Below are 21,633 nucleotides of genomic sequence, written 5' to 3'. Positions count from 1 at the left end.
GAACGTAACATGCAGCCCATCACTACTTGCCAGCACTTGAACTGACTGGCTCCTGTGGTCAGGTGCCATGCTTTGGCCAATAATAATGCACTGTCAGGGCGCAGTGCAATTCTGTGCGCAGGAGGCGGGCAGCCCATCGAACTCCCATACCGTTCGTGCACACAAACACACGAACGGCCCATGTTCAAGTCGAACGTAACATGCAGCCCATCACTACTTGCCAGCACTTGAACTGACTGGCTCCTTGTGTTGCTTCTTTCTGTCACACTCCGACCCTGCTGTCCAGGGACTTCAAGAGGCTGATACCAGGTCATATTCAGGCAATCACACTGCTTGTATCTAAGAAATGCATATTGGTGTATTGATAATTACAGAGCTGCATTCCTTTGCGTCTTTTACACCTGCCTGGAGTTCAGCTTTAAAGTGACTCAGTATGGAACTAAACTGAATAAACTACAAACTTCAGGGGCGATAAATACTAAAGGATTACAGAGATGGGAAAAAACGCTTTAATATTTTGTATCATCATTGCCCATTCTGACTCACTCAACGATGAAATAGGAGAGATGATTTTCTAAATTTTAATCCGGGTAAAATGGCTATTTTTAATCCTGATAAGCTCCATTATTAGATTTATTGCAGTGAAAAGAAGAGCCAGCATTTTGTAAAATGATTTCTTTGCTGGTCTGTGACACTCAAGCTATATCTTCAGATTACTCTCACTTTTCATTAGTCAAAAATTATTTTCTTTAGCGGTAGGCTGCAAAAGGCAGACAAAATCTTTTTAAAACTCAAAAACTTTTAGGTTAATCAGCTAAATCCATTGCAGGTGCCTCAAAACATAGGGTTTGCAAAGGTTTACAGTTGTCTGTCTTCAGGAAGCAGCTGCATCATGAGTAGAAAAGCTGAACGTCTACTTGCATGCTGCAGAGAAGGGCTTTTGCTCTATGTGTAGAAGCAGTGGTCTCTCTACAGAGGTCTGACATGCTGACTCAGAGCGTCTCCAATCAGCAGGGAGCATGAGTGTTGTTGATTGTGGAGCTACAAGTTGGACCCAGTAGGGGGCAGGTCAGATCTCTGCAGCAAGACCACTGTTTCCACATACAGAGCAAGGCTCCTTCTCTGCAGCATGCTGGCAGAGGATGGCTTTTGTACTCAGGATGTGGTTGCTTTCTAACATATAACAAACTTTAAGGCTAGCTTCACATTAGAGCTGTGTTTGAAATGAGATCTGCAATGGATGGCTTTTTAGAGAGCGGCTAGTGAACAGTTTCCAAGCTTTCAAAAGGTAATTCTGCCACTTCCTGAATGTCTGTTTTTTTTTCTTTGGCAAATGGAAATTTTCAATGGATCAATGCACTGAAGCCGCATGGCAACTGTTTGACTCGCAGTAGTCATGCGGTCACATTGACTTGAATCTAATTTTCTGTTGGGGCATTAAGATTTTAGGAAACCAAATTAATCTCGCAGTAGTTCAGGCTAGTCATTATTATTATTTTTATTATTATTATATATTATTATTTATATTATTATACAATGATATTACCGTGACAATTACTTCACTATTACATCATCTCTCCTAGATTGTAAGCTCTAAGGAGTAGGGCTCTCGAACCCCTCGTGTATCGCATTGTATTGTTATTGTACTGTCTCATGTATTGTCTCCCATTGTAATGTACAGCGCTGAGCGAACTTTTGGTGCTATATAAATACTGTATAATAATACTGTATAATAATAAAAATACAGGATTTATATAGCACCAACAATTTGCTCAGCGCTTTACAATATAACGGGAGACAATACAGCAACAATACAGTTCAATACAAGAGGGTTAGGAGGGCCCTGCTCCTTGGAGCTTACAATCTAGGAGGGATGATGTAATAGTGAAGTAATTGTCACGGTCAGGGGTCAGGCTCAGAGACCAGTAGCTATAGCAATAGAGAGTCTTCCCTTTGACCAGCTGGATATGTACAGACGGAGGTCACCCTGGTGGATGACATGGGCTTACCCACGGTATTCACCAGAGCTCCTGATGGTAAAGATGGGTTTTGCTGCATGTTAGTACTAGGTCGCACCCACCAGGAGGTGAGCAAGATAGGGTTCAGTAGTGGATATAGCAGATTAGGATCAAACAGAAGCGTAGTCAGTAAAAAGGTCAAAGGTCAGTAACAAGTTGTTGCAGGTTGGGATGAAGCAGCAGCATAGTCGAGGAACAAGCCAAAGGTTAGTAAAGAGTGGTAATGAAGATACGGATGGCAGCAGGAATGACAACAGTATGATATTGACTGGAGAGAACACAATAATCTGGAAAACAGGAAGTGCAAAGGTATGGCTAAAATTGAAATTGAAAACTTTCATTGGAGCAGCAAAGGGTTCAAGAGAAACAGGGTTCAAGGCAGGATTATTCAAGGAATTGTCCAGGGTTCAAGAGAAACAGGGTTCAAGGCAGGATTATTCAAGGAATTGTCCAGGGAGCTGTCCAGCATCCCAGTTGGCTCAGCAAGAAAAGACGTTGCTAAACACAGCAGAGGTTGCTGTTACAGACCCAGGTCGTGATAGTGTAAGGGATATTTTCTTGGCACACATAAGGCCTATTTGATTAAACATGTTGTTTGTTTCCATGTAAGACAAAGTACCAGGATTATTTGATAGCCTTCCCTTTCTAATTCTGATACTTACGTTATCTTTGTTTCCCTTTTGGCCAGTTACGTCAGGGTACAAGTTATTCCTCAGCAACCAATATCTAGGCTCAAGTGTTGTGATGTGGGGTATGGGGAGATTTCTCAGCCCAGTGTAGACTCCAACTCAACCCTGACCTGGGACATAAACAGGGATTTTACTCAAGGCTCTGTGGACTGGACAAAGCAGTGGGGGGTAAGAAGGGCTAGGGTGAACATTGGAAACCATGAAACTAACTTTATTTGCTCTTGCCATCCTTTGAATGCCAATGCTGACTGTTGTTGCTGATCATTTGCTCTTGCTAGTGATCCTTAAGGACATGTTTTGAGACTGCTCTGTTTGCTCACCAAAATTAAGAGAAATGCCTGCTATCTCTGTGTATGGGGGCGAATGTGTCTTATTCTCTTTCCTCCCATCAGGACCAAGCCATCACCATAGCTAAACACTCATACACTCTTTTGCTCTGTGAAAGCTTCAACTATACAAACTTGGAGCTTACACAGGGCTTTTTCACCTCATTCCAGCAGGCTAATGGGGTAGTAGAGAATAAATAAAGGGTAAATATAGGCAACATTGGGTTGAGAAATAAGTCAACCTTCAGTTCTTCCTTACAAGAACAAAGCATAGTTTAAGTGTAAAGCTTGCTATACACTTAGCGATTTTCAGTCAATTTTAACCACTTCCATTCAGCGGTAACAAAATATGAGCTCAAGTATTCGCTATAAAATATGCAACAAGTTCAACTGACCACCAGAATTCCCTTGTTTGTGAAGTCAAAACTGGGCAGTCAATTGGCAGCTTAAATACAGTTTAATAAAATCTATGATAATGTCTTTGAAAAAGGTCAGATCGAATTTGGTGGAAGTTTAATCCTTATGGTTGATTAAATCCTGTATTTTATATTTTTGACCGCTTTTCAATTTTGAAAGCAGTTGAAGGTCATTCACTCCACCAAATTTCCACATGATGGCCAGCTTTTGCCAAAATGTTTGTTGTTTAGATCTAGACAAAAATATTAACTGGAATATTTGTTCAATTTCAAAATTGTTGCATCAGCACTTACCAGTATGTCGGTGGTTAAGTTGCCCCCAAATTCGAATTATGTAACCATATATGTCTCTTAAATGGACAACTTCAGCTTGGTGAGCTTCATATGAAGTAGAGCCAACTATTATTTTATCACCCGGATTCCAGTCTATGGTGTCATTTAATGTCATCCTACAAAAACAGCATAAGTCAGAATGTCTTAACAGTTAGGTGCACATGTGCATGTATGGCAGTACAGCAGGTAAGTTAAGAGGAGGATCTAGAATAATGAGAAAAGCTTAAAAAAAAGCCATGAAGGAACTCAGCTACTGTAAAAGAACAGTTTAATTGAACTTGATTTGCACAACACAGAGAAGATATGCCACCCTCCCCCTTATGTCACCCTCTTAAATCTATATAGGAAACCTTTCTCCAGGTGTCTTTGGTCTTGATCACAAGTCCTCTTTGTTGTCCAGCAGGGGGTGGGTTCTGAAGGCTGTAGAGAACGCTGCCACATAATGACTTGCAGCATCCTCCTGTGAGTACAGGGTGGCCTGATAACGAACCCCCAGGGGACTGGCCCTTGACACCTTGGGCTCACTCCACTGCAGAGCTCAATCTCAGTATACACGAGACTCAGTTTTCACAGAACTGAGATTAAGCTCTGCAGTCACTTTTGCAGCAGTTGTTTTCTTATTCTGGATTACAATCCTGCGAAATGTCCTTTTGTCTCTTTCGGTCAGTCGGTCATGTTGACTGCGCTTATGCTTATCAAATGACGTTTTCCCTGAAACTGTATATCTCGTCCTAACCTTTGATACTGTACCTCACGACACAGCAAATAAATTGGCAACTTCAGTCACAGAGACACCAGCTAAGCAACAATTTTCCATTTTTGAAGCTCAGTAAGCTGTGACATGACTCCGTATTACTAGCAGCGCACAAAGTGAATGACGAAAGTGAGGCTTCCCACCTGTTTGCTAGGTGTCTCATCACACAGTGGAAGCAAAAGGGCGTTACATCGATTTCTCTTTCAACGTGAAACATGTCATCACTTACATACCTGCAAATCATGTAGTGCTTTCATTTTTTTGTCTAACCCCTGTATACAGTATATATATATATATATATATAGATAGATATATAGATAGATATACATACATACAGTATACTCACACACACTGTATTGCCAAACATATTGGGAGAGCCCTCCAAATCATTGGATTCAGGTGTTCCAATACCCACCAATGCCACAGATGTATAAAATCAAGCATCAACCAAAAACATTTGTGAAAGAATGGGTCGTTCTCAGGAGCTCAGTGAATTCACGTGTGTACCGTGTGTACCGTGGAAGCAACTGGGACCAACAGCAACTCAACCACAAAGTGGTAGGCCATGTAACATGACAGAGCGGAGGGTCAGCGCATGCTGAAGCACACAGTGTGCAGAAGTTGCCAACTGTCTGCAGAGTCAATAGCTAAAAACCTCCAAACTTCGTGTGGCCTTCAGATTAGCACAACAGCAGTGTGTAGAGAGCTTCATGGAATGGGTTTCCCAGCAGCTGCATCCAAGCCTTACATCACCAAGTGCAATGCAAAGCGTCCGATGCAGTGGTGTAAAGCACGCCACTACTAGGCTCTAGAGTAATGGAGACGTGTTCTCTGGAGTGACGAGTCATGCTTCTCTGTCTGGCAATCCGATGGACATGTTTAGGTTTGGACGTTGCCAGGAACGGTGCTTGCCAGACTGCATTGTGCCAAGTGTAAAGTTTAGTGGAGGGGGGATTATGGTGTGGGGTTGTTTTGCAGGGGTTGGGCTTGGCCCCCTAGTTTCGGTGAAGGAAACTCTTAAGACGACAGCATACCAAGACATTTTGGACAATTTCATGCTCCCAACTTTGTGGGAACAGTTTGGGGATGGCCTCTTCCTGTTCCAACATGACTGCCCACCAGTGCACAAAGCAAGGTCCATAAAGACATGGATGAGCCAATTTGGGGCGGAGGAACTTGACTGACCTGCACAGAGTCCTGACCTCAACCCGATAGAACACCTTTGGGATGAATTAGAGCGGAGACGTTGTCATCCGACATCAGTGCCTGACCTCACAAATGCACTTCTGCAAGAATGGTCAAACATTCACCATAAGCACACTCCTAAATCTTGTGGACAGCCTGCCCAGAAGAGTTGATGCTGTTATAGCTGCAAAGGGTGGGCCAAGTCAATACTGAACCCTACGGACTAAGACTGGGATGTCATTAAAGTTCATGTGTGTGTAAAGGCAGGCCGACCAATACTTTTGGCAAAATAGTAGATATACAGTATATATACAGTATATATATATTACCATATTACCAATGTAGCACTGTTTCCTCCTCCACTTTATAACAAGACATACACTGTTACTTTATTTACACCTTACTGATCCAGCACTGCTTCCTCCTCCATTATCTAACATGGCTCCCTCTGTGGCTTTGGGGTTTATTTACTAAAACTGGAGAGTGTGAAATCTGGTGCAGCTCTGAAAAGAAACCATTCAGCTTCCAGGTTTTATTGTCAAAGCGTAATTGAACAAGCCAATCAGGCTACCATGCACAGCTGCATCAAATTTTGCACTCTCCACTTTTAGTAAATCAACCTCTTTGTAAATAATCCATCTAGATTTTCATGTCACACAAAATAGACTCATTCCTAACATACCTTATTTTTGTCGGATTTATTTTGCTACATACAGTAAATGTACTTGTTTCATTATTGTTGTATTGTATTATTGTATTGTTTCTGCCCATTTGTAGCTATTTTTTTGCACAGATCTATAAGATAACAGTAATAGAAATAAATAACCATAGTCATAAGATTGATCATGCATTATCTCTGGTCCTCGGATTTGTACATAGTACATTCTTGCTGGTCTGGTCACACACAACTCTGCTTTTCCCTAGCTATATTCAGACAATATTTAACAATGGCCCTAGAGTCGTCTCAGGTATAGTGATAATACTCAAATATGCTGTGTTTAGACTTTCTTCCCGATAACCTACATTTCATTTCCAGGCGCAATGTCAGCCCCGAGACGTGTCCACGGTTTGCTGGGATAAGCACTATGAATCTGTAACTTTCCATAAACTTCTGCAGTAAGCAAAACAAAGATATGAGTTGAAGCGGGAGAACAACTGTTGATAACATAAGACAGCAGATGGCTTGACATTTGTACAGGGTTCCATCAGTTTTAAAGAGACCCTGTCATTAACCTAAACAAATTGCAGGTAAAATGTACAAAAAAACAAGTATTTCAAATGCTTACTTGCAAAATGTTTCCTTTCCAAAAATGATTTTTATTGACCTACAATGTGCCCCTGAACTTCCTAGGGAGCTGAAACTTCAGAAACTGTCAATTCTCTAGCACAGTCCTTCCCCCTTGCATTTCATAGCCTTCTACTCTTCTGGAAGTTTCTTATTACTGTCTTTGCTTGCCCAGCTCCCTTCACCTACCTTCATAATCTTTTATGTAGCTGCTGTGAGAGGAGTAAAGGGGAATACTATATAGTATAACATGAGTGACAGCTTGGAGTTGGCTGACATCACATCCAAGGTGGTGGCACCCAGACCCCTGCTCTAAAGCCTTCCCACTGTATCCAGTTTAAAAAAAAGCTTGAATGTATTCCAATTTACAATGAACTTTCCCACAAAATACAGGTCAATGTTGGCTGTCCCAACCCTTTCCCTGTGAATAGGATTGAAGAATAATTTTTACCCATCTGTGGGTGTTATACCATGAACCCAGGGGCTTACTTGCAGTTTCAGAAACCCATGCAACTGCTGCAGGGTCCAGAAGTTGGAGGCTGTTGGAGTCTACATTATTACATATTATAAAATATTCACACCTTGCTCTATTCATTGCACACCAATCAGTTGGACACTATATAGATTACATGTGTCAAACACAAGGCCCAAGGTCTGAATGTGGCCCTCCAGGTCATTTCATGTGACCCTCGCGCCTCTCCTGCAGCTCTGCCCCCAGTTTCCTCCTGGCAGCAGCAAAAGTGATATTAGGGAAGGTGGGGAAATCTTGACTTCTGATGGTGGAGGGGGGCTCTGGACATCTGCTTATAATTATTATGAGAACAATACAAATCTATGTCAGTTGAAAAGGAGGGTCGCACTCCACTGGTATCATCCACAAGAAATGTTATCAAAGACTGCTCAGATGGAACACCATGGAAGAACCATGTTCTGTCTGAGCAGTCTATAGTAAAATTTCTTGTGGATGATACAGTGTGTGACCCTCCTTTTCAACCTTCCACCATCTACTACAGAAGTGCGAATGGGATACATGCTGGTCTGCACCTGTCCTTCAAAGCGTAAGTCTTAAGTTATTACTAAAGCCAGTAATATTCAAATGCAGAGGCAATTATTTAATATGATAAAGAGTAGATACATTTATATAGTCTTACAGATACAACTGGCCCTTTGAGGGCAACCATAATGATGATGCGGTCCACAATGAAATTGGCTTTTTGATGAAGATGGAGTCAACAGCATTGGTAACAGTGGGAACCATGCCAAGTACAAAGTTGAGCCTAAATGGGGTTTTTTTTCAGTCGTTTAAGTAACTTTTGCAGGGTGACAAAAGACTGGTCACCAGTGTAAACTGATTTATTTGAATGGCCTCCGATGTTTATAGGGATTCAATTATGCAGTTTACATAATTGCAGTTGCACAAATTTGGTGACATTTTCAAAGAACCAGGTTTCTACCAAATTAAATATACTGACCTCATAACTTTTTCCCTTATTTTTCAATATAATAAGTTAACCACCAGCCTCAAGCACAGCACAGACACACAATTCATGGGAAATTTATGGTACATCTGCAAATGGTTGACTTTATATTTTCTTCTATGTTGGCAAATATCCATTATTTGAATATTACATTAATCCCCAGTTTCCTTGGATAATTTGTACCTTTAGCAAACTTATTTTTCTATTGTATTTTGGCTGAAGCCTGCAAAGGGCGTTCTGCTTTTCATTAGTAAATAAGCTGAAGGATAAGTAACAGTATGATACACACAGCAGTATCTAAAGAAACAGGATTAATGGAATGAGAACCAATTGTGCTATAAAGCTTTGTCCAAATTTGTCACTGAGATACAATCTGTAATGCTTTCTAAAGTGAACCTGCAATGCAATTAAAATAATAAATGATGATCTAATGCATATAAAACAGGCACCTATCTTCCGGATGAGCCCTTTGCTTATATCTTCATATGAGCCCTAGGGTCCCCTGATAGGGATGAGTGAATCTTCAAGGTATTGTACACTTTCAAATATTTTTGTTGTTTTAAAGTGGAAGTAAACCAAGTTTCGTATCTTTTACCTACAGGTAAGCCTGTAATAAGGCTTACCTGTAAGTACTGTAAATATCTCCTAACCCCCGGTTCACATATATGCAGTCTTGCGGGCCACGTTTCGCACGGGTACGAGAGCCCATTCATTTGAATGGACTCCCGTGACATGCAGGGAAGAAGTTCCTGTACTTCTTTGGAAAAAGCAGCCCGCACGGGAACCTCGGTTCCCAGTACGGTTGCATTTTCCAGTGTGGGCGGTGTGCCATTAGTTCCAGCAATTGCCCCCCACACACACCCCCACTGTGCCAATCACCCTCCCTGCCCATATACGATTCACCCTGCTGCCTGGGCCCCCCTGCTGGCCTGGGCCCCATACAGGAAGACTGGTAGTACCCCCTTATCCACAGCCCTGCCTATGGGGTGCCACATGCCTCTACTTTCAACACAAACAAAAACTTCTGACATCAAAATGTGAAGATTTTTTGCTCTACTTACTACTACTACTCTGTATAGGGCACCAAATGACACAATGAAACTACATTATACAACAAGTAGGAATGACTAAAATGTTTCCATTTCCCGAAAGATCTGCAAAGTTTCAACATTATGGTGAAAAGGACATTTTTTTAAAGTATATGTGAACCCTTACTTTGTAAAACAACCCATTCAATTTAAAAAAAAAGAAATGAAAGGCAAAACATTTGTGTGTATATATAAAAAATAAATTATAAATACTTTTTTTAATTAGATGATCACAAAATCTCTGTTCTCAGCTGCACAAAGGGCTTCAGAGAGATGAAGTGGAAAAACAGCAGTACACTGATCTTCCTAGTGAATGACTGTGCAGGCTGGGGGAGGGGGGTGTCAGGGAGAGTGTCAACACCTGTCTTGGCCATTGGAAGACAGGCAGGCTGTTGTCTCAGCACAGCCAGAAAACTGACCACGCTGGGATGAATGTGCCCTCATGCTTAGCGTGGTCGGTTTGAAATAGGAAAGCAGAGGGACTGGCAGGAACACCAGGTCTTTTACACAAAGGAAGAAATAAAAAGAGAACAGGACATTTCTTAACACAAATACACGGAGCAACAGGCACATATCAGGAATATTAAAATTCTGGAGTAACATATTCTTTAAGAGTGCCCCTTTGTTTCCTGGCAATGCCTTCCCCCTTGGTAACATATTTCCAGTGCATTGGACTGAGGATGTGGTGGTGGAGGTGGGGGGTGATAGAGGTCTACCTGGACATGGAAACCACTATTAGCACACTGCATGCCCTGAGAAGCTCATGTAGAAAGTATGTGCCTTATTTTAGGACACATGCCACTCTCCTTGCTAGTAGTTGCCATCCAGCACAGACTAATGTGTTTTTTAGTGCTTTTTGCAGGAACGCACTACAGTCCATTTAACTTGGTTTCCTATGGGACACATTCACATATATGCTTTATTGAGACACTGCATTTTTGGAGAGGGTCAGGGACTTTTTTAAATGCAAAACTTTGCATTTTTGGTTCAATAGACTTCAATAGAGACACTGCAGAAAGCGCATGTAGTGTGTCCGTCCACTTTGCTGTAGAATGGCTGAACACTTTTGTGATAGCCTTAATGAAAATGCTAGGAACAGTTAAAAAATGTGTATAATGGCAATATGACTTCATTCTTTTTCATGGTATACAAAGAGAGTTGCCGGCTAAAAGGGGAGGTGACAGATACCAACCTTTACTGCAGCGAGAGGTATACTGGATATGTAGACTACAGACTCGCATCCCCTCTGGACTCCTTCACAGGTGGGATGTGGACCTGTATCTCAAGTGAGATTTTTTGGTTTTTTGCTGTCTTTCCTTCCTTTATTTCTGCTGTTCATGGTTCGCTTTGTTTTATCATGTTTTGTTTTGCATCTGTATTTGTTTATGATTTCTCTGATATTTCAATGATGCAATTGCTTTTTTTATTATGCAGTGGTCCATAGAGGTATATCCACATCCTAGATTGTAAGCTCCAAGGAGCAGGGCCCTCCTATCCCTCTTGTATTGAACTGTACTGTTGCTGTATTGTCTCCCGTTATATTGTAAAGCGCTGAGCAAACTGTTGGCACTATATAAATCCTGTATAATAATAATAATAATAATTCTGATGTCTGTTTGCTCTTGCTTTTATACATTTTCATTTTTTATACAGTATGTATGCATGTTTTATACTGCATAGTTTGATCCTCCCTTTTGGAGTCATGAGATCCTGGGAGGCTGGATTGACAATTATGTTTGTACTATTTATAAGATTCATATTCACTTGTTTATTAGCCATAATTAAGGCCTGACAGGGGGAAACGCGTTAGCTTTTTACATGACTGTATCACATGAACTTTAACAAAGAGCATTTGATTATAGCCGTTGCACTGAAGAACCAGCTTTCCTTATACATGTGTCATATTTTGTCACTCTTTAGATCATCGTTATCATTTTAAAGGAAACTGTCATGAGAGGAAAAATAGATCTGCCATTAATAGTCTCCATCTGAAAATGTCAGTTCCCTGCCTTTAATATCTTCTCAATCACTGACTTTTGTATGGATAAGTATCTTGTATTGCTTCCTTTGTGTGAAATCCCTGATGTTCCTGCCAGTTCCTTTGCTTTCCTATTAAAACTGACCACACTAGGCATGCAAGCTCAGCATGGTCAGTTTTCTAGCTGTGCTGAGCATGCTCTCCTTCAAGCCCCATTCACACGTGAGCATAGCATTTTTGTGCATTTTTCACTTGTTTTGTAGGGTGTTTTTATGCGCGTTTGTAAACATTTGTGCGCATTTTGTTCAGGCGTTTTTGGACTTTTTTAAGTTCTGTCGTTTTTGTATTAGCCAATAGAGAATAATTTAATCAGTGACATCATTTGTTGCCATGTTTTGCCATGGCAGAAAAAACTCTTGATCGCACGGCAAAGCTCGCTAAAGTACATGAAAAAGCGTGATTTGCGCGTTTCCATGTATTTCTCTGAGAATGAAAACACACCAAAAATGTATCAATCTGCTCGAACGGAGCTGCAAAAGTAGCTCCAAATATTTTTTGAGCTTCAGGCATTTTAATTAGGGCAACTTGGTGTGGAGATGTGAACCATCTCCGTAGAGTAATATTGATTTTTTTCTCTCTGGGCACTTTGGAGCTTCCAGCTACAATACGCTCAGGTGTGAATAGGGCCACAATGATTTGTGCTGACAACAATACCCCCCGCGTCACACAGCCATTCACTGGGAAGATCAGTGTGCTGTTGTTTCTCCTCCACCAGCTCCCTGAGCTCCTTATGCAGCTGAGAACAGAGATTATGTAAATATTTCTAAAAAAATAGAGGGGAAAAAGTATCTATAATGTTTTACTTTTAGATATCTATACACAAATGTGTTGCCTTTCAGACCCTTTAACTTCCCTAAATCTCCATGTTGTGATGTCATAATGCCACAGATGGAGTCTTCCGTTGGCACATTATATGACTACAGATTCAGGTATTTGGGCCATTTAGATTTTTGTAAATTAAATTACTCAGGCAATTACCTGGGGGGGGGGGGGGTGTGTACTGTTTGGGGCAGGAGGAAGGGGGTTATCAATGAGTTTATATAAGAATCCCTATATTTTCTCTTTGATTATTTTAATTTTAAAACTATTCAGCTTTACTGAATCTAATACTTCAGCTTGAGTCATGGTTCATCTGAGTCATAGGTCACCTGAGATCTGACAGTTCCCAGCCTCATAAGCAGCCTGTTTGCTGATAAAACACAGTTACGAGGTGGTATCAAAAAGTTTTGAGACTAGTTTTGTAACACGCCAAACAGATGGCAGCCCAAGGCTGCACGCAGAGTCACAGGGAGTACCGACCTTCATAGGTCAGTATGCCAAGAGACATTGTCCTGTGTACATCAGAGACTGTTCAACTGGTTCTAGTCTGACCACTTGCATTACCACATCTGAAATTTCATCACGGACAAGAAGTTAGAACAAAGAGCAAATGTGAAATTCTGCATGAAACTGGGCAAATCTGCCAAAGAGAAGTTTGACATGATTCGACAAGTTTACAAAGATGCTGCAATGAGTCGTTCGAGGTATTTTGAGTGGCACACACGTTTCAAGAGTGGAAGAACATCACTGGAAGACAACAAGAGATCAGGAAGACCTTCAACATGCTCAACTCCCGAAAATGTAGAACTGTTGAAACCATTTGGGAACTTGTGCATGATGATCATCGAAGAACAATCCACAACATTGCTGTCATTGTCAGTGTGTCACACGGAACAGTCCAGTCAATTCTGACGTGTGATTTGAACATGCACTGTCTTGCTGTCAAGTTTCTCCCCAGGCTGAAATGATCTCAATTCTGCACCAACCCTACTTGCCAGATTTGGCTCCTGTGGACTTCACCCTCTTCCAGAAGATGAAGATCCAGCTCAAAGGTCATCGTTTTGACAACATTGCGGAGATCCAGCGCAAATAGCAGAAGGTGCTTGACACTATTCAAAAAAGAAGACTTCCAGGACCTATTCTAAAAGTGGCAGGAACGTTTAGAGCGCTGTATTGCTGTGCAAGGGGACTATTTTGTAGGTGATAGCGTGTAAACATAGATAAAGTACTTTCTTGTAAACAGAGCTAGTCTCAAAACATTTTGATACCACCTCATATAATTATGGGGTCAGGCTCTTGGCATCAACTGTCAAACCTTAGATCAGCATTTCCCAACCAGGTTGCCCAGGCACCCTGGGGTGCCTTCAGGCGTCTTCAGGGGTGCCTTGGCAAAATGCTCAAAATTGTATACAAGCCAGCAGGTGGATCAATCCTGCCTTTTAGTACACAAAGCCACAGGTTTTCATTGTGCACTTTTATGACCTTCTACAGTAGCTTCCAGCATCCTAACAACCAATGACATCATCAGTTGTTAAGGAGGACGTTGGGTGCATGCACATCATCCTTGTTTGGCCCTCCCCTGCCCCTCTCCATCAGCACTGGGGTCACATTAACAGAGTGAGGGAGAGAAGATGAGAGAGACACACTGGAATAATAGTCGGTACCAGCGTGCAAAGGTGTATTTGCTTTGGAAGAATAAATCACCTCTAACGTTGGGTGTACAGTTTTTTACATTTTAGATTGGCGTGCCTTGAGATTGTGCAGCATTTTAAAGGGTACTTTGAGAGTATCCGTAATTTTAAGGGATGCCTTGAGATTATCCATAATTTTAAAGGGTGCCTTGAGATTATCCATAATTTTAAAGGGTGCTTTGAGATAATCCGTAATTTTAAACGGTGCCTTGAGATTATCCATAATTTTAAAGGGTGCCTTGAGATTATCCATAATTTTAAAGGGTGCCTGGAGATTATCCATAATTTTAAAGGGGGGGCCTGGAGATTATCCATAATTTTAAAGGGTGCCTTGAGATTATCCATAATTTTAAGATTATCCATAATTTTAAAGGGTGCCTGGAGATTATCCATAATTTTAAAGGGTGCCTGGAGATTATCCATAATTGTAAAGGGTACTTTGAGAGTATCCGTAATTTTAAAGGATGCCTTGAGATTATCCATCATTTTAAAGGGTGCTTGAAGATTATCCATAATTTTATGATTATCCATAATTTTAAAGGGTGCCTTGACTGAAAAAAGGTTGAGAAACACTGCCTTAGATGACCTCCCTGACACTCAAGCTGAAGTGTCAAATTTCTAGAAAAATAAAGCAAAGCTAGAGGACAAACCAAAATCTTGCACAATTATAATTAAATACTAAAGAACATTCAATCTTGCACAAGCCTAATCAAGACTGGATCTCTTTAAAATAAATCATAAGTTTGAACTTGTGGAAAACGTTCGCACACGTTGTTCTTCCTCCTAACAATAAGCTTTGCTGACTAAAACTATGCCAATCAAGGTAGCACTGCATAGGAATACATTTACGGGCCTGTACATTTCATGGGCTAAGTGCCCCTTTAAGCAAACATGTGCAACTGATATTATGCTGCTATTTGCATATCCGCAGTGCAGGAAACCAAGCACCGGGGCAAAGCAGAGCAGTCTAAAATAGAGTAAGTGCTTAAGGGCTAGTTTCAGCCAATCTCCCATTTGCTTCCTAATGCAATAATTATGCAAATGACACAACTCCACTAGATACAATAAGAAAAAAAATTAAATAAAACATGAGCACAGGTTTTCAAATGTGTTTCATCCTGTCATGAAAAGAGCCAGAGAAGACTATGCAGACTGATATAATAGACTCAGGAAACATCTATTTCTCAGTAATTTCAGCTTTGAGCGCCACCATATTGGCTTTGTCATCTGTACTGTCTATTAGGAGTGGAATATTTGTCTTCTATTACCAATAACGCCAGGGGACACACTTAGACCACTCAGCCGATCGCATTGAACTCCCTCTGACGCGCGGAGTAATATGTGCATTCTTTGCCCCCTTTCCAATGGCCCTTCCGGTGTGCCTAGAAAAAAAATGGTCAAAATGGTCAATGTCCACCAAGTTCAGACTAACGAAAGGATGCTCAATATATACTGACATGCGGAAACAGCAAAGAATGAGGAGCTGTGTTTGAAATTTGTTTTTTACATTTCCTCAAATACCATGAAACAAGCCAACATGTTTCAGGTGACTTATGCAGGCCATAGACGGGTCAAAAATCAGCCGATTTTTCATCTGAAAAAAAATCGGACAATTTTTGCACTGTTAGTGGGTTAATTGGTCGGCCGTTTTTTGGGGTTTTGGCACATTGTTTTTATCGTAAATTTGGAAAAAAATCAGCCAATTTTGCCGATTGGACGATTTTCCCAGCAATGAAGGGCAAATCTGCCGATCGTTTTTAGGATAAAAAATCTGCGCATGAGCCGTGACCTGCAAGAAGCAGAGAAAAGAAGAAGAAAAAGAAGAAGAAGTGGAATAAGAAAAAGAAGCAGAAGTAGAATAAGAAAAAGAAGAAGAAGAAAAAGAATAAGAAGTAGAATAAGAAAAAGAAGAAGTAGAATAAGAAAAAGAAGAATGTCGGCCTATTGAACGACCCATTTTTCTTTTTTTTTTAAAAAAAACGGCCGGTTTTTGACCCGTCTATGGCCTGCATTAGAGGCCCCTTCTTCAGAGTGAAATATTATGTCAATAGTATGCCACTCTGAAAAAGGAGGTATCTAAGGCCCCTTGCACACTTGAGCTGAGTGTCTTTGGTTGTTTTTCTGGTGTTTTTTGTCTGTTTGTTATCATTTGAATGGGTGTTTTTGCACGATTCAGACTTGAGCTTTTTGTATTATTAATTTGTTCTTATTTTTAGCAATTGGAAAACAAAAGAAAAAAGGAAACATGAAAAATTAGAAAAACACACATTATGCTTGTTTTTCTGGCACTTCCTCTGACACCTTTGGGGCCAAAACACACCATTTGGCCCCTAAGAGACGCTCATATTCTTCTTCCATTGATAGGTAGACATGTGTAGTTCGTTTCATTCCGAATCAAAATTCAGACGCAATTTTTGTTATTCAGAGATTAGGATGTGTCTGAATTTCCGAATTACATAAGTAACAAATTTAAATGAATTAGACATAACAAAAAAAAATTTTGTCTGAAATTCTAATCAAATTTGAATCGAATTCATACAGAATTCAAAACTGAATTTGAAAACAAATTCAAACAGTAAACATATTGCTGACTATTGCTAATTTCCTTCAGAGACACACAGTATTAGTGTAAGAATATAGCCATCTTCTGAAATTTGAATTTCTAAAAGAATAAAATATAATAAACCAGTACAGAATAGAATAAAGGAATAGAAAAGAATAGAATAGAAAATAAAAAAAGAAAGGAATAGAAAAAACATAGAATAGATATAGCCATCTTCCGAAATTTGAATTTTGAAATTTGAATTTTGAATAGAATAGATTAAATAGAATATAGTTGTCTTCCGAAAGTTGAATTTCAAAAAGAGTAGAATAGAATATAACAGAATAGAATATAAAATAATAGAATATAGTCATCTTCCAAAAAAGAATAGAATTAAAAATAAAAGAAATTCTAAAATTCTAACTTTGAATATAAAAAAAAAAACCTATTCTTCACAATGAATTCAGATCAATTTTGATATTTTTGATTCAAATCCATTGGAAAAAAATTAAACCACCACAAGAAATACAAATAACAGAAGCAGATAATGGCTATGAATGGTCCATATATGCTGCCAGCTTCTCAGTGACTGTCCTGATCTTAACGTGTATCTAAACTCAAGAAGAAAGTGTAAAATTTTACACCATCACATCTTAGGACACCAGTCCTAAGATGTGATGGCTAAATCTGTTTTATTTTTTTTTTCAGGCTATTAATCTTTTATTTTCACCTGGTAATCCTGCCAGCAACACACTTTCTATCTTATGGTGACAACACTTTCTCATTGTACTATACATATGAAACCAAAATCAAGAACACAGGGACATGGTCTTAAACTAGCTGGAGGAAAGTTCAAAACTAATCTCAGAAAGTACTATTTTACTGAAAGAGTAGTTGACGCTTGGAATCAACTTCCAGCAAAGGTAGTGAGCCAGTTAACAGTAAAAAAAAAAGGAAAATTGGTTATTTGGCACACTCCAAGACGTGGTCAAAATGGTATATGCGGCAAAAGTGGAGGATAAGAATAGACTTAAAAGGAAACTATGCATGTAATCATATACATATGTGAAAACATACAAACATTAAATAAATAATAAACAATAGATAATAAATAATGAATAATGAGTAATAATAAAAGTCCTTATATGAATAGTCCTGGAAGGAGTTCTGATGCACCATAGGATAGGGGCAGCCAGCCAATGACGAGCTAGAGAGGCCCTGTGGAAGATCAGGAAGAAAGAGGTGGCGCCCTCTAAGTGCAATGTAATACAGGTCACTTACAAATAATAAGATTAGTGCTTGTTGTATAAAAAGCATACTCTTTTGTTGAAGGAGTGTGGAGCCTCTAGGCAAATGGCAAGATCCGGTGTCTGGCGGTGATGCTGGTGGCTTCCAGCATATCCTCCGAGTTCCAGGATTCCCTCAGTGCACCGGAGACCTCACTTCTGGTCACGTGATGGTGAGGGTTGGCACGCGTTTGGAGTATGCATGCATCCCCATTTGCCTAGAGGCTCCACACTCCTTCACCAAAAGCGGATGCTTTTTAGACAACAAGCACTAATCATCTTATTATTTGTGAGTGGCCTGTATTACATTTTTACCTATTAAAGAGTTTTTATACTTCACTTAAAGGGCGCCGCCTCTTTCTTCCTCAGCCAGTTAACAGTATATGGCTTCAAACATGCTTGGGACAAGCATAGATCTATAAAAGTTAACAAAATAAAAAAAGTTAACAAAAAACTAACAAAAAAACAACAGAAATAAATAAAAAAGCAACCCCCCCCAGACACACACACACACACAAAAACTTAATGGACTGCTCGATTTTTTTGTGCCGTCACTTTTCTATGTTTCTATATATAGAAGAGCAGCATTGTTACCCTAGGACAGGAAATGTCTTAGGCTTTAGGACTGTAGTCCGCAGGGGTGATCTGAGCAGGGCTGACAACAGCTACTAACTGATAACAATGCAGCAGAGGCAGAGTGCATGGTAAGTTGTAAGCTCACTGGATTTCTGGCAGGATCAGCAAGTACTGTTTTGCTTTCAGTGATATTGCAAAACAGAACCAAAATAAGCACACAAGAGAAGCACATTATTCAGGTTTACATATACTTTAAAGTAAACATAATGCCCAAACCTTTTGGAAAGGAATGGCTAAAACCCTGTCAACTTTCTTCCCATTTGGGAGGTTTACCTTGACACCTTGCCGTATAGACACAGCATGAAATAAGAGGATGTCTTTTCAACAGAATAAGTTCCCAGCTGGAAGAGTTTCACTCTATATTCACTTTAACCACTACCCAACCGCCTTATAGAAAAACTACTGCTACAGGGGGGCAGGCCTGTGCAAAATCATGTATATATATGTAATTTTGTATTTCCGGGTAGGGGGCACACGCGCCGCCCTTCCTGCGCCGCCATTGGCGGTTACAGCTGTCGATCACTGGGACCCGGACGGAGATTCCCGGCCAGCACCCGGCGATCGCCAAGGAACACTGACGGGGAAGAGGTCTGTATGTAAACAACACAGATCTCTCCCCTGTCAGCGCCAACATTCTGTTTTGTATTGCTCTGCATAGCAGAGCAATACAAAGCACCATGCTTACATAGTAAAACACACAGACAACTAAGTAAAACAGCACAGTTAACCCTTTGATCACCCCAGATGTTAACCCCTTCCTGCCCAGTGTCATTAGTACAGTGTCAGTGCTTTTTATTAGCACTGATCACTCTATTAGTGTCACTGGGGATCTCAGTGGCAGTTAGTCAGTTCGCACCCAGTGTCAGAATGCCCGCCGCAGTCCTGCAGTCCCGCAAAAAGTCGTTGATCAACGCCATCACTAGTATTAAAAAAAAAATTCAAAATCGAGTATATATACCGCCATTTGTACATGCTATAACTTTCATGTAAACCAATTAATTTACACATATTGGGAATTTTTTTTTTCAAGAACATGTAGCAGAATACATTTTGGCCTAAATGTATGATGACATTTTATATTTTATTTTTTTTTACTGGATATATTTTATAGCAAAAATTCCAAAAAACTTTTTAAAATTGTTGGTTATTTTGTTGTTGATTGTGCAAAACATAAAAAACGCAGAGCCAATCAAATACCACCAAAGGAAAGCTCCATTTGTGGGGAAAAAAGGACATACATTTCATTTGGGTGCAATGTTGCATGACCGTGCAATTGTCAGTTAAAATAACGCAGGGCTGTATTACAAAACATTTCCTGGTCAGGAAGGGGGTAAATCCATTGGAGGGCAAGTGGTTCATTAATTCTTGTGTGTTTGCATTATTCCACACCTACCTTGGTATGGTTGTACATTTACAATCTTGTCACTTGTGAATATTAGCGCTGCACTCACTACCTCTTATGCCCCATGTACATGGGACACTTCTGAACGGTGGAAACTGAGTGCTGGAAAATGTAGGTTAAAAAATGTCTGTTTAGCCGCGTTTGCATACCGCGTTTATGCTCATTTATGACGTTTGCGTTTAGAAGCGTGTTTTAAAGATAACCTCAGGAGACCTTCCAAAATGCCCAGAATGCACTGTAAAAAAACTGAAAAAATTAGCTATTTCAGACATTTTGAGAGAAATAGAGAGAGCAGAAGCAGAGAGAGCAGTATTTGTTGAGATTATCTGTCTTTTTTTTTGTGGTGTTTGGATGTGTTCCAGCTCATTTCTGTGCAGAAATTATTGCAGCAGTGCCTAACATATTTTTTTAATGCAAAACCTCAAAGTCTGGTGTACCAGGTCCATTTGAGTACCGGGAAAACGCTTTGCATGCATTTTGCATGATGAAAAAAGGCTCAGGACAGCATCTGGAAATTGAAGAGTTAAAAAAAAATTTGCAAACGCCTATAAACGCGGTTAGCCACGTTTACACAAGTTTACTTGAGTTTAAAAGTGTTTGGCGTTTGAAACGCTGATAAAATCTACTCCTGAATGCAATTCTGCATTCAAAAATACGACTGTAAACTCAACTGCCTGTAAATGACTGTAAACAACGATGTGTACATGGACACATAGGAAAACATTAAGGAGAGTTCAGGGGCTGCTGAAAAAAACGCAGAACAGCTCCTGAACGTGAGTTTATCAGCTGCAGTGTACATGCGCCCTTAAAGTACTATGTTGCCTGCAAAATTGTGTTAGCTGCTTTTTATAATTTAGTTTTTTGTGCCTTAGTGCAGGTATTATTTGTGCTTTTATTTATAAGACTACTGATGTATAAATAAACTGACCACTTTTTATTTCTGTAGTACCCCCTTACCCAGGGGTGTATTTACCAAAAGGCAAACAAGGCACTTGCCTAGGGTGGCATTTTTCAGGGGGCAGCACCTCCCTCCAGAAGAAGGGATGAAAGAAGGGACATGTGCACCATGGGAACCAGGTGGGATCCGAGATAGTGTATGCGGGCTGCTTGATAGTGTATGTAGAGCCTGGCTCACATTCCCGGGGAAGTCCGGAGCTGTGAAGATGAGTGTCTCTATTGCCACGGGGGGGGGGGATAGTGGAAGGCTCTCCCGGGTGGGGGGTAGGGGTGTTGTTGGTCAATTTCAGGCTCTCTCCACGGAAGGGGGAAAGGGGGGTTGTGTTGGTTGGTGTCTGTGGGGGCAGAAGATTTTTGTGTTGCCTAGGGCAGCACAAAACCTAAATACACCGCTGCCCTTACCCCAGGCAGTGGCAGAGAATCCTCAGGCGGCTTGATGGGCTAATATTTCACCTTTAGGGATAATGGAGATTGGGCACCTACCAAGTTAGGAAGATTTAGCAAAGTTTATTGGGTCCAATAAACTCAGAAGGAGAAGGGCACCAGATACTGAAAAAAACCCCCAAAAATGTAGACTGAATCCTGCTTACAGTTAACACAGAATAAAGCAGGCCATACATGGGTCAAATTCTGAACGATTTTTTCGATTGAAAAACGAAAACATCGTTCATTCTGTAATCCGATGGTGAC

The 21,633-nt window shown here is 40.4% G+C and overlaps 1 protein-coding gene across 1 annotated transcript in view; it reads right to left on the bottom strand.

The window, feature by feature from the left end:
• PKHD1 (PKHD1 ciliary IPT domain containing fibrocystin/polyductin) overlaps window positions 1–21,633 on the bottom strand; it is an 808,705-nt gene that overhangs the window by 200,635 nt on the left and 586,437 nt on the right. Inside the window, exons 46-48 of the mRNA XM_089685961.1 lie at window positions 15,389–15,502; window positions 6,745–6,832; window positions 3,744–3,898 (exon numbers count right to left, since the gene is read on the bottom strand). Of these exons, the coding sequence (XP_089542087.1) occupies window positions 3,744–3,898; window positions 6,745–6,832; window positions 15,389–15,502 (357 nt within the window). The remainder of the gene's footprint in view (window positions 1–3,743; window positions 3,899–6,744; window positions 6,833–15,388; window positions 15,503–21,633) is intronic.

The sequence above is a fragment of the Staurois parvus genome, unplaced genomic scaffold, assembly GCF_062004578.1.
Source record: "Staurois parvus isolate SC_StPar_1 unplaced genomic scaffold, SC_StPar_1.0 ptg000390l, whole genome shotgun sequence".
Lineage (NCBI taxonomy): Eukaryota > Metazoa > Chordata > Amphibia > Anura > Ranidae > Staurois > Staurois parvus.
This window is presented reverse-complemented; position numbering and strand designations above follow the sequence as displayed.